Source organism: Rousettus aegyptiacus, unplaced genomic scaffold, assembly GCF_014176215.1.
Source record: "Rousettus aegyptiacus isolate mRouAeg1 unplaced genomic scaffold, mRouAeg1.p scaffold_m13_p_3, whole genome shotgun sequence".
In the NCBI taxonomy this organism is placed as follows: domain Eukaryota; kingdom Metazoa; phylum Chordata; class Mammalia; order Chiroptera; family Pteropodidae; genus Rousettus; species Rousettus aegyptiacus.
In genome coordinates this window covers 145,514,909-145,531,626 of record NW_023416306.1, presented here as the reverse complement: position 1 = coordinate 145,531,626, position 16,718 = coordinate 145,514,909, and the positions used below count along the sequence as shown (strand labels likewise).

General features: G+C 38.3%; 1 protein-coding gene across 7 annotated transcripts in view; it reads left to right on the top strand.

The window, feature by feature from the left end:
• Positions 1 to 16,718, top strand: part of ESR2 (estrogen receptor 2) — a 63,386-nt gene that overhangs the window by 35,215 nt on the left and 11,453 nt on the right. For 6 of the 7 annotated variants that reach the window (XM_036238308.1, XM_036238309.1, XM_016141772.2 and 3 more), the window contains 4 exons: positions 548 to 847; positions 3,526 to 3,664; positions 6,171 to 6,245; positions 9,289 to 9,422. In XM_036238308.1, coding sequence (XP_036094201.1) covers positions 548 to 847; positions 3,526 to 3,664; positions 6,171 to 6,245; positions 9,289 to 9,422 — 648 coding nt within the window. The remainder of the gene's footprint in view (positions 1 to 547; positions 848 to 3,525; positions 3,665 to 6,170; positions 6,246 to 9,288; positions 9,423 to 16,718) is intronic. The other variant, XM_036238312.1, reaches the window with a different exon arrangement.

The window sequence follows — 16,718 nt, the reverse complement described above, 5'->3', positions numbered from 1 at the left end:
TGCCAAATTTGTACTCTTTTACATTTTCTCAATTTATTATTTGAAATGCTTATTTATGTATGTAAAAAGGGTGTACATATACATATGCATGCATGTAAACGTTTTAAGAATGTATTGTAAAAGTGTGTTTCTTGATAACTGTTTGGAAATACCAATGTTCAGTTTCTAACTTTTTCCCATCTGTCTGAAGAACATTCCTAATTTCATGGTTTGGAAACAGGTATGTCAACACTCTTTTAAAGATAAGCGGATTTAGTATCCATGGATGACCTTGAAATGGAGACCTCAAGGTCATTCGGGCTATTGTCCTTTAAAAATCATATTACTTATTTTGCTAATACAGTCACAAAGGTAATAATCTTTGGCACATGCCCCTCAAGCTCCAGAAACTAAGCCAGTCTTCTGTTCTAAGACACATTCTGAGAATAGACTACGGTCTTACAATGACCTCACTGTGTGATTTTTACCCTGGCGACTCAGGGAACTTGAATGCTGGTTTGGGAAAGGGACAGGAAAGCACCGTGTTATCATCTGCTCTCCATCTTAGGCTCCAGGAGGGAAAGGTGTGGATACCGCATAGTAAGAAGGCAGAGAAATTCCGACGAGCAGCTGCACTGCCTGAGCAAAGCTAAGAAAAACAGTGGTCATGTGAGCCGAGTGAAGGAGCTGCTGCTGAGCGCCCTGGGCCCTGAGCAGCTGGTGCTCACGCTCCTGGAGGCAGAACCGCCCAATGTGCTGGTGAGCCGCCCCAGCGCACCCTTCACCGAATCCTCCATGATGATGTCCCTGACCAAGCTGGCTGACAAGGAACTGGTGCACATGATTGGCTGGGCCAAGAAAATTCCCGGTAGGGCTTTCTGGGTCTCAGCTTTCCATTTATTTGTAGGAAGGCCTGCCCCTAACACTTAAAGTACAAGAGTACAAAATGGAGGTCCGTAAAAGATGGTCTGTGTATTTAACAGTTTGACAGCTTGATTTATAACCTTTAAATAAAATGTGTTCCCTCTTCCCATCTCCACATATGTACCTTTAACACGTCCTGGATGGCCAGGTTCCAATTTGGAATTCTTCTCTGAGTTCTGTACAGCACAGGGGGAATTGTGTATGTCAGGGCCCTTTCCATGCCAAACTCTTCCCATCCCCAGATCCATCCCATGCAGCCTTGCGCAAAACCCATCCTGCAAATTCATAATCTCCTACAGACACTAACATTGGTCACCTCTCATGCCTAGTCTGTGAAGGTGGACAGGGAAGAGTCCAACTAGGCTCTGGAAGTGGGCTTGGGCCATTTGGGCAGGAAATTCAAGGGTTCTAGGACCTGGAACATGGTCTAAAAGGAAGGGGCCAGGGATCCACACTGACCAGTCTACTGGCTGTGGACTCCTTACCCTGAGAGGAGTGGTATAGGCACGTTAAGATGGGGTGGGATTCATTATGATCAGTATGCCAGTGAAAGGTTTGTCACTAAATAGGAATTTGTAAACTATTGTCCTAATAGAAAAAGACTCACTTGAATATATGGACAAATAGAGTAAATCAGCAGCTGAAGTTAATATGAATCATCAATAAACCTGAAATGCCATTAAGTTAAAAATAGGTTTAATGATTCACATTACCATTTAGAACCTGCATTTTCAGTACTGTAATGTGATCATCTCCACAGGTCAGTATTGCATTGTACTGAATTGATATTTCTGTGAAAGAGTGACTCTAGGATTCTAACAAAGAATGGCAGCAACCCATCATCCTCCTGAAAGGGCTTCTTCATGAGTGTCTTTATAGTCATCTAAGAAATGAGGTCTCTCTCCAAGTTCTAAGCTACTAGGGACAATTCCTCTGGCCTGGGTGGTGGGGGCAGGAACTACATTAGGCAAATTGTAAGGATTGGAGGGGGTGAGAAGTTGGGGATAAAGAGCTGTGGGGCCTAGGCCTAGGCTAGTGATATGTCTCAGGGTCATTTGTTGGCTGAACTGTCTGAGGATTTTCTGGTTTCTAGTTCTGTTTTGCTAGTCTGACACTTTCACCTTTGCCAGAATTATTTTCTCTACTCTTTCTCATAGGAGACAATACTGATGCACTTCCCTCTGGCCTTTGCTCTACATGTATTCCAAACACTGCATTTCAGGACCCCACATGGGGAGCGGTGGTGAAAATAATTATTGCTGAGAGCTGTGTAGCTTTGTGCCCTAATAAAACTGAACTGTAAAGCTGCGTGAGGTCCTCTTCAAGCCTGGTGTTTTGAAAAGTTTCCAGAAAACCTAGGTGTAGTCTGGAGGTGCAATTCCCCACCCCTGCTCAGCTGATATAGTCACTGTCCAAACCAAAAAAAATGGTAAAATATCACCTAGGCTTGATCCTCTCGAATATCTACAAATATAAAAAGCTCAGCCTCCCTCGGTAGGCTTATTGTCTATAACTGCAGGTGAGATTGGAATGTGAACACATATTAGAAACAGAATTGAGCATAGAATGGGGCTTTGGAAAGGATTTATGCATCTTTTCATTCATTACTCCATTAACTTCTCCCATGTGCAGATTTGCATTGTAATTGTTTAAAGATTTGAACCCTGAGTGCTCTCTGTGCCATAGTTTCCTCATCTTTAAAGTGAGGATGATGAGAGAACTTACCTGGAGGAAATTCTCAGAGGCAGTCATTGTAACCCCTATTATTTTCTATAAGAAAACCAAGACTTAAAAAGAGATTAAGGAACTAGGAAGAGGCGGAGCTGGGATTCTAACTGGAGTGCATTACACTCCAAGGCCGTGCATTTGATAACTGTGTTTATAGTACATGGCCTCATCCTTTTATCATGACTTGTGGAGAAAGCACCAGAGATCTCTCCTTTGCTTTTGAAGCACTCACCTCCCTAAAGATTACCTGTTTTCTTTCCAGTTCTTTGACCAATGCATGCTACTAGGCTATTAGGACCCGCTTTAGTCGTTAAAATTACTCTTCATGATAGAATAGCCTAGAAATAGCACTCCTACTCAGAGAAGAGTGAGTCTAACACTGGATGGGAAATTTTAAGCAATTGGAGAAATTCTTTCAGTAGAAGCCTTGACTGTCTGCAGAGGCCGGCCCTGCTCTGTCTTGCAGCCTCACACTGCTCCCAGCCCCAGCCGTGGACTGGGCCAGACAGGCAGTCCCTCTGGCTGGCAGCCCCGCGTTCTCTTTCTCAGCAGTAGAAAGCAGTTATTACGATATAACTAACAAAGATTGGTTCCTGCTTTCTGTTCTTTACTAGCATCTATCTGGGAAGCTGTGTAAGCCCAGGTAACAGTTCTTTAGGGATTCTAAGTGATGTATATTTGTCTCTAGAAGGGGCCCCAGACTGGAAATTGTGAGTTGCACACCTTAAGTTCAAAATTTTCTTCCTTAGGTCAGCATTTAACCACATCTTTAAGATATTGATTGTTTCCTTGTTTGTGTTTTCACAGCTTTTGAAAAGTTGCTCTTCTGTTTATGCAGAAACAGGGAGCCGAGGAGGAGGGTGGGTGTGTCTCACAGCCTCTCGCTTTCCCCAGGCTTCGTGGAGCTTGGCCTGTATGACCAAGTGCGGCTGCTGGAGAGCTGCTGGATGGAGGTGCTGATGGTGGGGCTGATGTGGCGCTCCATAGACCACCCCGGCAAGCTCATCTTTGCCCCAGACCTTGTTCTGGACAGGTGAGAGAAATGCAGTGTTTCTTCTCTAGCTGGTTTGAGTGAGGTGTCGAGTGAGTAGGAACAAAGTCCTGGGTGCTGCAATTAAAATCTTATACACCTGAAAGAGCAATTAAGAGCTCTTTTGCTGGATCAAACACCTGAGAAAGAGAGCATGGGTACAAGGTTTCAGTGTCCTGTGACTCATTCTTACCTGCAGTGCAGCAGCCGTAACAGATGTCTCTGTCCTGCAGAGTATGTGGCCACCAATTGTACAGGTCAACCCAGATTTTTCTGTATTAAAAATTCCATTTTCAGGTTATAATTTTAAGTGGTCCTCCTGTTCTTTCCACTTGTCAGGACCAACCATATTGCCAGCTATCTGGACAGGTGATAAAATTCTTACAGATCTGCCTGGTTTATATTAATGTGCTGTAACTCACTTTAATTGAATATAGCATATAGCATTTTTGACAATAGCAGTGGAAAGAATTGTTATTAAAACCAGATGAAAGTTGATGGAGATTGGAGAATGATAGTGCTAATGCCTTAACTTGGTTGCATTTAGTTTTCTTTTAAAGATGGCACAGGAAAGGAGCCAGTTTTTAATTAATTTAGGCAAACTGTTTATGGAAGGAAATCTGAATTATACAACACTCAAGTTTTTTAGAAGGAAAAGTAAAACACTTTTGTGGTGTAAAGTTGAACAGATTGAAAATCTCCATAGAAATGGATTTCCATGTTTCTCTTTGTGAAAAGTTCTTATGTTAAATGTTCGGTCACATTTGACTCTGCGCACAGAGCAGAAGGATACATAAGTACCATGAATGGAAAGGATCTGTCCCAGTTCTTGGTATTACCTCTTTAGATCATCAGAAAATCCCTATACACACATTGCACAAATGAAAAGTGACCCCAAGGTATTAGTACTCTTTTTGCCAGTTGTCATGGATGTGGTAACACTGGCAGACAGTACCACTCTAAGTAACGGAGGTGTTTTGGTGGGAAGAGCGGGAGCATGGGTTGTTGGCCTGAGCAGGAGAAAGCACAGGTGGTAGATTACAGAGGGAGGTTCTGGAAGCCTAGGACAGAGAAGACCCTCCAGTAACAATCAAAATAGCTAACTCGTTGGCTTGTATGTGCCAGGCATCGTTTTTAGCACTTGATGTGCGTTCAGTTGTTTCATCTCCACCACAGCCCTTACTGAGTAAGCACTATGATTACCCTTATCCTTCAGATACAGGAATGGGAGGTCAGGTAACTTGGCTGCCGTTAGAGGGTAGTAAGAGGTGGGGCTGACTGTGAAGCCACACTCTTACCTGCAACAGTGCATGCCTCTCCGTGGGGTAGAGAACGGGAAGGGGAAAGAGGAGGAGGCTGAAAGGCAAGCTAAGTTTTAGTTTGTCTGAGAAATAACAGCTTTATACTATTCTTTATTCACTTCATAAACCCACTCCTGTTGTCATCTCATGGTACCATGTTGCAAGGCAAGCTGAAAGGCTAAGCACCCAGTTAAGCCATCGCTCTCGTTCATTTACTTACTCATTATGTGCCACTTGGTGTTTAAAGTCAGAGTTAGTGTGTCTCTGTCTCTCTCTGTCTCTCTCTCTCTCACACACACACACACACTCACTCTCTCTCTCTCTCTCACACACACTCACACTCACACTCAATTCCCCTAGAGTTTGTGCTAGGAAGAAGTGCCATCCCTTGATGAACCAATAAATTTGCAGACATTGGGATTAAGTTATTTTACTTTTTGTCTAGATTTCTAATTGATGCCCCATTTAGTGTTTAAGTGACTGTTTCCTTCCTGGTTTTTAGTGCAATTAACTTTCCTCTTTGTATGGTTTCTTTAACTCCTGTAAGTATGTGTATAAGTTATTATAAATTGACACAAATTCCAGATAAATTTTAGGCCTACCTTTCAGTTAAGTACTAGAAGGGGGGAAAAAAAGTCTTCTTATAAATTATTTTTAATAGACTTACATTACTCTTTAAAAATATTCGAAAGTATTATGTTTTATAATAAATCTAGTATGTTTGCTTGACTACAAAAGGAAAGTTCTTGGGATTTGTAAATGTAGGCACTGAGCAGGCATTTATTTTGGATTGCCTACTGGTGGTTATTTTTTTCTTGTGATTCCTATTGTTTTTAACACATTAATTCTTTAGACTCTACAATTTATATCTAAGATTTTTAGTGCATTTATTGTATACAGATAAGTGTATTTTTATGTAGTGGGTATATTTTCAGAGGAGTTACTTATGCAAAAGTATTCAAAATGTTACTTATTCAAAAAGTTAGGGATCATGCACCAAAAAGAAATTCTATTACGTATCTTTTTTTGCAATAAATAAATTTGAATAAATAAATTTGACAGTACTTGAAAATAACTGTCTTTTGGTGGATTGTTTTATCAGAGTTCCATCAAGTGGTGGTATGATCATATAAGCAGTGAATACAACTAAATTAGCTGATTTGTAGAGAATGAGACTATAATTTCTGTTTCCCTTTATTCTTGTTGAGGCTTCTGCAGAGAGAAAACTTGAACCTACTGAGGATGAGAGGAAAATCCGGTTATCTCACCTTATTTCTAACAAGGTAGTTCTTCTTTTAGTAACCACTAGAATCACAAATTCAGGTGAAGACCTACCACAGAATCTGAGCTTCTGCTTGCTCAAAAACATATATGCCAAGACATTTGGTATCCTTAGTATCAACAAGAAACTGTCCAATGTTAAATGTTATTAAAAAGAGGAAGTTTAAATCTGGGCCTGGACCCCATTATAGATGTTTATGGAGTTCCATGGAATCAGACATGTAATTGTGAATGTATGGGTTTGCCTTTGTGTCAGTTATTGGCGTAGTGAATGTTCTTTAAGATACCTAGAATTTTCTCTTCTAAATTTTCAGTTCACTTTTGTACTCAGATAATTTTCACCTCAGTTCAGTATTTAAGTCCTGTCCACGTGCCAGCCCTTGAGCTCCCCAACCCCATTGCCACCCACACAGAGGTAAATTGTGGTCTGTAGCCACTTGTGTGCTGCCAGTGGATATATATGTAGGAACAAAATAGTGCACCTCAGAGTGTGGCTCACTCGTTCAACATTTTGTCCCTGGTATTAGACAGAATATTACTCTTTCATTAAGGAATGGTTATCAAATGATAAGATAGTCCATACAGAAACACTAATTTTATTTTTATTTAAAACTAGTTTATGGACAAATGGTATGCAAAAGTAAATTTATGTGAGTAGTTTGGTTTGATTGATATACTGTTTCAGTATTTTAATATTCAGCTCATACCCTCTATCTTGAATTCAGATCTTTTAATCCTAATTTCTTACTCGTAATTCAGTATCAATACACAGTTACAAAATAAATGGAATAGAGCTCATTAATTTGTTATTTTAAAGTCCTTCTTCATTCTGTTCTGTATAAGTTAATGTAGAAGTTATCAGGGCGTTATTTGTGCGGTATTATACCTTACTGCCTCAGTATTTCTCATTTATTTTTTAGAAATGTACTTGTTTTTTATAGCCCATGAAGTGAAAAGATATGCTAACCTCACAGCTTCTTGAATGAAATGGTTGGTTCTCACATCTGCTAGAGAAAGCAGTCAGACCTGGTTCTTTAGAGCTGGTTAGAAATTTACTTTTTCTTTGTGAGATACACACATTCTGATTACTGTAAGTTACACCATTTATTGGGGCTTGAGATGCCCTAGAATGTAAAATCCCTCCATTTTTGAAATATGAATTTGCATTAAAAATGGCATATATTTTAATGAGGAAATGTATAGGGATGTGTTCTTTGGCGCAGGCAGCAAGTTCTGCAAAACAGGATTGATTTCAGATGAGTCCCATATGATACTACTTGAGGCGGGTTGTGTGTATGTGTGTGCGCACACACACATGCATGCTCATGTGCTTGTGTTTGCATAACCCAACTCTGACTGAATCTCACAGAAGAGTGAAGAATCAACTATGAAATCATCAATACAGTCTCGTTGGAATTTTTGTTTTTGCCCCAAGAGATATTCTAAAACAAGCTTTTCTCAGTGTCAGATGTCCTCAAACCCAGCAATTATAATTTCCAATAATTATATGTTCCCAGGCAGAGTGATTCGATGATTTGCCATGAGAGGCATTCAGTGAACAAGTACTTTTTGTGCCTCTGCTATGTGTAGCGCATGCGTCGTCCTTCCTGAACATCTGTTGCATGCTGCCTGGGGAAGCCCAGAGTAGGGGAGGTGGGTGAATGGGGCATGAGGAGGGTTAGGGGTTTCCTACAGATTTCGGCATCCTTTGCAAGGGCCCTGATTTTCCAAGGTGGCCTGATTCCCCATGAATAACTTCCAGGGGACACTCATATTTTATCATTTAATGTGTGCACTTTCAGAAAGCCTCAACTGGTTGCAGAAGTTACCATGCTTGTTTGCCAGAGTGAGCAGTTTGCATGCTTGTAGCTTTGTGTGGGTGGGTTTGCAAGAGTGTGAATGCTGTGGAATGCAGGATCCTGGTGAGCTGCCATCCTAGCATAGCACCAAATAGGAAAGGCTTCACTAGGTTTGGTGATACCCACTGGCGTCAGTTCATTTGAATTGTAGAGGCCCTTCCCCAATCACCACTGTCACTGGAAGTGTCACTTGGGGTAAAGAAGGAGAGGAGCAGCCAGTTCTTTGAAGATCTCAGGTCCTCTTGAGGGGCTGCTATGGAGACTAAAAACGAAACTCTTAGAAACCCACTGCTTCCACAGTTACCCTTTGCTGTGCACTGGAGGCTCTTAGAAGCAGAGGAAAGTTGTATAGCAAAGCAATCTTACTGCTTTTCAAGGACTTCCAGTAACTCTGTGACTCATGATAACAGTTTTTGGGAGCACTGAGGCAGAAAAATGTGTCTGGCTGGAGTGAATTGAAGCTGGTATTTTCTAGATACAGTTAAAGTAATTAGCTTCAGAAGTATACTTAAAAATTTATTTCTTTAAGGAGTACTAAACAATTTTATTATATGGTTCCAAGTTTGTCTAAAACTTTTGCTTAAAAGTAATCTTTGGCAAGTCAAAAATGCCCATGTCTCCATTTCTAATCTAATCCATCTTCTATAATTTTGATTTCTTTGTACATCATGTTAGTTTTTGTTCACATTATATTTCATATTTCTTAGTTGCCCCACTAGTTTCTAAATGACCATCAGGAAGTGAGAGTGAAGGATTATTTTTTGGGGGGGATATTTGCTTCTATAATAATCAGTCTACCTCATTAACACTTCAGAATCTTCTGATAGAAATGTGGAATGTCTCATTTTAGTAATATGTGTCATAACTAGAGCTGGTTGACTGAAATGATTTAAGATGATCGACAAAATGTTATTCCTCTAAGATAACATTTAGTGAATAGGTAGAAAAGAAATGTAGTTTCAATGCATATTTGCCTAAATTGTATTTATTCAGATGTTTAGGGATTTATAGGAAATGCCCTGTACTCTTTACATAAAGATGATTCTTCATATAAAGCATGGCATTTTCTCATTACCACCTTGTTATGGTTAAAACATGAACAAGATAAAATTTAAGATTAAAAATTCTTGTCTTTAATGGTTACCTGAAGCTGTATGTTTCTTAAATTTCCAATGAACTTTTTTAGGGATGAAGGGAAATGCGTGGAAGGAATTCTGGAAATCTTTGACATGCTCCTGGCAATGACTTCAAGGTTTCGTGAGCTAAAACTCCAACACAAAGAGTATCTCTGTGTCAAGGCCATGATCCTCCTGAACTCCAGTAAGTAACCACACAGCTGGGCCATGTTTTATGGGGGAGAGATGCTGTTTCTAGAATTGGCGTGTCATCAAGAAGAGTGTTGAACTTATTTAAAAAGAGGAAAATGGCTTTCTTTCCAACTTTTCCATTTCATTTTATAGGGATTTAAACTGTCGGTTAACTTTTAGTAGCTTGAATATAAGTTGTTCGTTGAGTGAATTACTGGTAGTAATTTAAAAGGTAGCTCAAACCACTTTGCTGGAAAAGAGAAAAATGAACTTTGAAGTGTTTACTTCTCAGCCTTTTTTTTTTAGTATTTATACAGGCATTTTACATGGTTCATATGCATTTATATTTACATTTTTGGGTAAATCTGCTTTTACAGATTCCTTTGTTCATTCATTTCATTCATTGATTCATTTGGTAAAGACATAGGAAATATAGTCTGGACTTCAAATAGCTCATAGTGGAGGGAGGGAGAGAGAAAAGAAATCATTAAAAAGAATGGATCCTAGTGCTATAATAAAGTACTATGAAAAAACATAAGAAGAGACACCGGAGTGGTTGTAGAAGGGGACGATGTTTGAGTCTTTAGGAATGGGCAGATAGGTGTTAGCTGGGCAGGCGGGAGGAGTAGGGGTGGGAGAACATGGGTGAGCCGGGAGCTGTAAGTCATGCAGTGAAAGAGCAGAGGGAGGTGCACAGGGTTGTAAAATGCAGCACCAAAGATTATGCTGCACACCTCAGGCTGAGAACCACTGCCTGGGGCCTTGAGTGGCCCTAGAAGAGGTTCAGCCAGGGGAGTATCATGGGCAAGTAGATCACTCTGGCTTCCATGTGGAGGGAGGACTGCCTGGAGAGAGGAGAGAGCGAGGCAGGGGGCCCAATCAGAGCCGTGAGGGACAGTGAGAGCCAGAACTAACTTGGCGTGGAAGGGCCAGGGAGGAAGAACCTGACTTGAGGAAAACGAGGAAGGCATCTAAGATATGTTTATGTTGTAGCTTTGCTGTTTTTTCTTATACAAATAATACTTGGTTATTATAAACATTCTAACAAAAGAAAAAAAATTGCTAGGAATTCTGCCACATAACCTCCCCCCACCCAAGGTAATCACAACTTTGGTGATGATTTTGTAACAACTCTCTCCCTCTCTCCCTCCCCTTTCTGTCTGTCTGTCTGTCTCTCTCTCATACACACACACAAACACATATAAATATACACACATGCTTATATACATAATTTTACATAAACAGCATAGCATCTTATGTTAAAAGTGGATACTTTGAAAGAGGCTTGCTTTGATCATGTTTTTTGCTTGACTTTTCCACCCCAATACCAAGTAGTTAATCTTAACAACCTGACGGTGGACTTCATACCTTCTTCTATCCTTTAATACTCATTTAAAATAATATCTCACCTCTAATTTGTATACAGATAGGCTTTTAATTTTTTTAAAATTGGGACAGTGTATATAACTATTTCTCTACATCTTGCAGTTTTACTTTTCAAAATGCTGTGAAAGCCCTTCAGGTCAACTAGGAGAGAAATAACAATCTTTTGACTGAAGGCATTGTCTAAATTGTCCAACCACTTATCTGTTGATGGGCTTTACTTAATATACAGTTCCTTTTGTCCCCTGCCTTTATGTACATTGCTGCAGTAAACAGAGATGTGTTATTTTGTGCACATTTCAAAGTTGTATGTAGTTTTCATACCGTTCAGTTTACTGATACTGTTCAGTTTACTGTCTACCTGGTGTTTGATCCAGCTGGCATACCAGGTATTCATTGCTTTGCTTAGCTAGTTACTCTTGTTGGGTCTTTAAGTTATTGTTTTTTCTTTCTCAAATAATATGTATATCTAGGTTTTAGTCTTCAAGGAGGAACTTAATAGATCCCTTCGTTTGGGCAACATATGAGACTTTATTACTTAGATTTTATCCAAATTTAGAGCTTAATGTTTGAAACATCAGGAATCTGTGAGATCATATTTTTCCACTTTATTTTAAATTAGCAGGTCCTGAAGCCTAAACTCAGTTCAGAACCTGTGGCTGTACAGGGCCCAGGCAGTCTCCTGATCTGGGTCCAGCTGACCTCTTCCTCTCTGGCCTACACTCATTTCTTCTCTGACACTAACATGTGCTCTTAGCCGTTGGCACTATTTTGATGAAGGGGAAATGGAAACGTATAGAGCAGTGTTTCTTAGAATATCTGCGGTGAAGGACCAGGTTTCTTTTTCTTTAATTTCTAAATTAGTATAGACAGTTGCCTTTGTAAAATGTAATAAAAATAAATTATTAGAAAAGTGAAATGAAAGTACAAAATATAAGCCCTAGTTTTTTTTTTTATTTCATTCAACTGATTTAAAATTACTCTGTCAATTGCTATAAAAGTTTCCACATGCTTACCCTCAACTTCTACTTATTTTTTTGTGGACTGGTAATAGCCCGTACTTGAAGTAGGCCTGGTGCTATCCAGGAGATGTCTGGATGGGGGGCTGAGGCAGGGTTAGTCTTGAAGAAGAGGGTAGAAGAAGGAATCCGAAGGTCATGTGAGGTTCAGAGACCCTGAAGACAACCATTAGGTAGTTCCAAGTTGGGTCTCAATCTGGCCCTACCTGCCTGCCAGGACGTTCCCCCTGAACCCAATTCTGGAAAGCAGACAGTGTTGAGCAGTGATAGTGAATTGTTGGAGCAACAAAAAGTGTAGAGAAACTCAAGAAGGCTCCTAAATACTTCGGGGCTCCTGGCATCTTCTTGACATTTGTTGTTACCATTCACCTTTAAAAAATAATTTGAAGGCTTCACTTACATCAGCGCTTAAGTCGATGTGCATATAGGAAATGTTCAGCTAGGACATTTGAAATTGTGGGAAAAAGATAAACTTTTCTTGATCTTCTCTTTCAACCCATCTATGAACATTACCTCACATGCGTGCCTCCATTTCTGTCTTTGTTAAAGGAAAAATTTGCTTGAGAAGTATGTTGTCATCTTAGCACAGGAGGATCATTAAGTGCCAGATTATGGGGCTTCTCTTACCTGCAGAAATAATTGAGAACTCTTTTCTGTGCCCCCAAATTCTCCTTAGGAAGTCGTTTGCTTCTTGTTACAACACTTTGCAGTATAAAGCCTTCTATTTGGCAAGGCTCCTTACAATCATTTTAGCCTGTGAGACATTGTATTGTGTTGTTGTGAAAGCTAAAAGCATCATCTGAGCACATGGGAAAGACTAAGGCTATGGCATTCCTCTTGCAGCATCTGACAGAACTGCCATGTTTAAGAGAATTAACAGAGGGTGAGGCAGATATGTGGTGTAATTACCACTTGAGGCTGTAAATGGCAATTGTTTATGGTAAATTTGTTTTTAAAATAGTTCCTTTCTTGTTGGGTAGTCATAAGAGTTGTTAAATAAGTTTATTCTGTTTGGTGTTGCTGTTAGAAAATGGGATTCTGTTTCTATAGGAAAGTTTCCACTGTCAGGAGAGGTGGGTCTTTTCTATGCTAGATTTTAGGCATTTAAAGATATAGGTTTTTTTCTTCTGGATTATTTGTAAAATTAAATTAAAAGCAAAAACAGGGACAGAATCCATTTTCTCAGCTTAAATTTAAAAAATCCTGACAGAGAACTATGTATGGTGTCAGATGGGTACGATATTTATCAGGATGATCACTTTGTAAGCTATTTAAACATCTAATCACTATGTCGTACACCTGAAACTAATGTAATTAAAAAATAAATTATTTAAAAACCCTGACAATATATAAATTAGAGATTGGACATTGGACAACAGGCCACACTGGACAGCGATCCCCAGGAGAAGGGACACAAACAAGGCGAGCCCTCTGCCCAGTTTATTTTCCGGAGCCAGTTTTCAGGTTGCAGTGTAAGGAGAGGTGACTCAAGAAGACACCAATGTCTTACTAAACCAAAGAGATAAAGTTATGAATTTGGGGATGCCAAGCTGCTCATGCTTATGAGGATATTAACCATGGATGGGGGAAAAAATCCACCAGAAAGGAGCAGGCAGAATAACCCCAAGAGTTCGTACAGGGCGATGGATAGTTCAGGTTCTTACGAGCCAGAGGGGGAAACCTTGTAATAATACTGAACATTGGGTTTAGTACTCAGAAAGGTATTGCCTCAGTGGTGGGATGAATAAGCCCTACCGTAAAAGCTGCTCCAGCCCTACCAAACAAAACTGAAAAGCCTGAACAATCAGACTTTTGCCAAGTAACTCAACTGCATCCCAGAACAAAGCAAAGAATATTTAAAAGAATGCAACAATATCCAGCACCCAACCAAATAAGCGGGACACCTGACCTATAATGAGGAGAAAAACCAATCAACTCGGAAAAGATCCCCAGATGGCACAGATGATAGAATTAGTAGACAAGGACATTCAAGCAGTTACGGTAACTCTCTTCCATATATCCAAGAGGTGGAGGAAAGCATGAGCAGGTTAAGGAGAGACATGGAAAATGACACACACAAATCGAACTTCTAAATGTAGAAACTATTTCTACATGGTATTTACATATGATTAGGCATAGCAGAGGAAAAGATATGAAGCCATAGTAATGGAAACTATCAAAAAAGAATGGAAAGGAAAAGTGAAAAAAAAAAAAGCATTAGGTAACTATGGGACAACTGTAATTGTTAATATACATAAATTTGAGTCCCCGAAGTGGTGGGACGGGGGAGGTAGAAAAAAATACTTGAAGAAACAATAGTTGAAAATTTCAAAATTCAATGAAAACTATAAATGCAAATCCAAGAAGCTTGATAAATCCTAAGCACAAGAAATATGAAGAAAATCACACTATGACACACATCATAATCAACTTGCCGAAAACCAGTGACGAAGAGAAAGGTTTTAAAAGCAGCCAGAGAATGAAGATATTACAGATAGAGGAACAAAGACAAGGATGACAGCAAATTTCAGGGATGCAAAAGAACAGCGTCTTTAAAGTACTTTAAGAAAAAAAATTATTAATAAGGAATTTCTTCCTCAATGAAAATGAAGGTAAAATAATAAAATTTTTAGACTTACAAAAGCAAAGAATTTATCACTAGCCGACCTACAATCTAAGAAATATCAGTGGAAGTCTTTTTCGAGCATAAGGAAAATGATACCAGATGGAAACATGGATCTGCAGAAAGGAATAGAGGCCCTGAAAATGGTAAAAACATGGGTAAATACATTTATAGTTAATTTTTTCTTATTATTTAGAACTCTTTTATTGATCTTTAAAAGATAATCTAGTGTTTAAACCAAAAATCATAACGTATTATGGGTTTATATAGAACAAAAGCGTATGACAAGAGCATAAAGGCTCAGAGAGGACAAATGGAATCACAGTTTTTATTTTGTCCTTGAAGTGCTATAGTATTATTTGAAGATAAGCTGTAATTAAATATGTATATCACAAACACAGATGTAGCCATTAAAATAACAGAATTAGAACTAATATACCAACACAGGAGATAAGATGGAACCAAAAAAAAAAAAGAGAAAAGAAAAAACTTGATAGGGCAAATAGGAAAAAATTAAGATGACAAATTTAAATTTAATCACATCAAAAATTAAAAGTAAATATGCTAAACACCTCAATTAAAAGGAAAAGACGGTCAAAGTGACTAGACAAGCAAGACACAACTTTTTATTGCCAACAAGAAACTCAGTTAAATATAAAGAAGTTACTAATAAAAGGATGGAAAGATGTATACCATGCTAAGATTAATCAAAAGAAAGTTGGAGTGGCTATGCTAATGTTAGAAAAAGTAATTAGAGCATGATGGTGATAAATGAGTAAATCTGCCAAAAAAAAAAAAACCCCATAAAAATCCTAAATATTTATGTATCAAATAAGAGAACTTCAAAATACATGAATCAAAATCTGATATAACTGCAGAGGAAAATGGCAAATCCCTTGTCATAGTTGGAGATTTTAATACCCCTTTCGTAATAATTGATAGAATGAATAGATGGAAAATCAGTAAATATAGAGAAGACTTGAACCACACTGTCAACCGCCTTGACCTAATTGACATTTATAGAACCCTCTACCCCAAAACAGCAGAATATACTTTTGTTTGAAGTAGTCATCGAATATTTACCAGGCTATACCATATTTCGGACCATAAAGCTCAATACATTTAAAAGGGTTTAAATCATACAAAGTAATTTCTTTGACACAATGGAACTAAATTAGAAACTGAAAATAGAAAGATTTTGGAAAATTTCCTAACATTTACAAATCAAAATATATCTAAACCCATGGATCACAGAAGAAAAAAGTAAAATTATAAAGTATTTTGAACTGATAAAGTGAAAGCATAACATAGCAAAATATGTGGGTTGCAGCTAAAGCAATAGTTTAAGGGAAATTTACAGCTCTTAAGGCCCATTGTAGAATAAAGGCAAGGTCCCAAATTAATGACCTCTGCTTTCAACCTTAAAAAATTAGGAAAAGATGAGCAAATAGAACCCCAAGTAAGTAGAAAAAAATATATAAAGATTAGAGTGGAGATCAGTGTAACCGAAGAAAGGAAAAGATGAAAGCCAGAAGCTGATTCTTGTGAGAAGATCAATAAAATTGATGCCTCTAGCCAGACTGATCAGGATAAAGGAAAGAACACATAAATGATCAATAACAGTAGTGAGAGAGTGACATTACTATTCTGTGGATATTAAAAGTATAATGAGGTAATATGAACAACTTTATGCCTATACATTTGAATACTTATATGAAATGGACAAATTCTTTGAAAGACAAATTACTGAAGCCCAATCAAGAAAAAATTTTAAAATCCCGAATAGTCACATATCTTTTAAAGAAATTGAATTTGTAGTTAAAAACTTTCCCATAAAGAAAACTCTAGGCCCAGAGAGCTTTTCTAGGAGACTTCTATTAAACATTTAAAGAATAAATAATACCAAGTTTACAAATACTCATAGAAAATTGAAGATCAAGGAATACTTTCCACCCATTCTTCGAGACCAGTATTACTCTGATAGGAAACTCAGACCAACATGTTGGAAGAAAGGAAGACAACAGACTATTATCTCTCATGCACATAGGTGCTAAAAATTTTTATAGAATTTTTGTATCTAAAAAATTTTAGCAAATTGAATCCAATAATATATTATGAACAAGAATATCAGCTTTAACATTTGAAAATCAATAGAATTCACCATGTTAATAATAATCATGAAAAAATTATCTCAGATGCAGAGAAAGCATTTGACAAAAATCAAATACTTTTTCTTGCTAAAAAATTGTCAATAAACTGATAGAAACTTCCTAATTAAGGACAT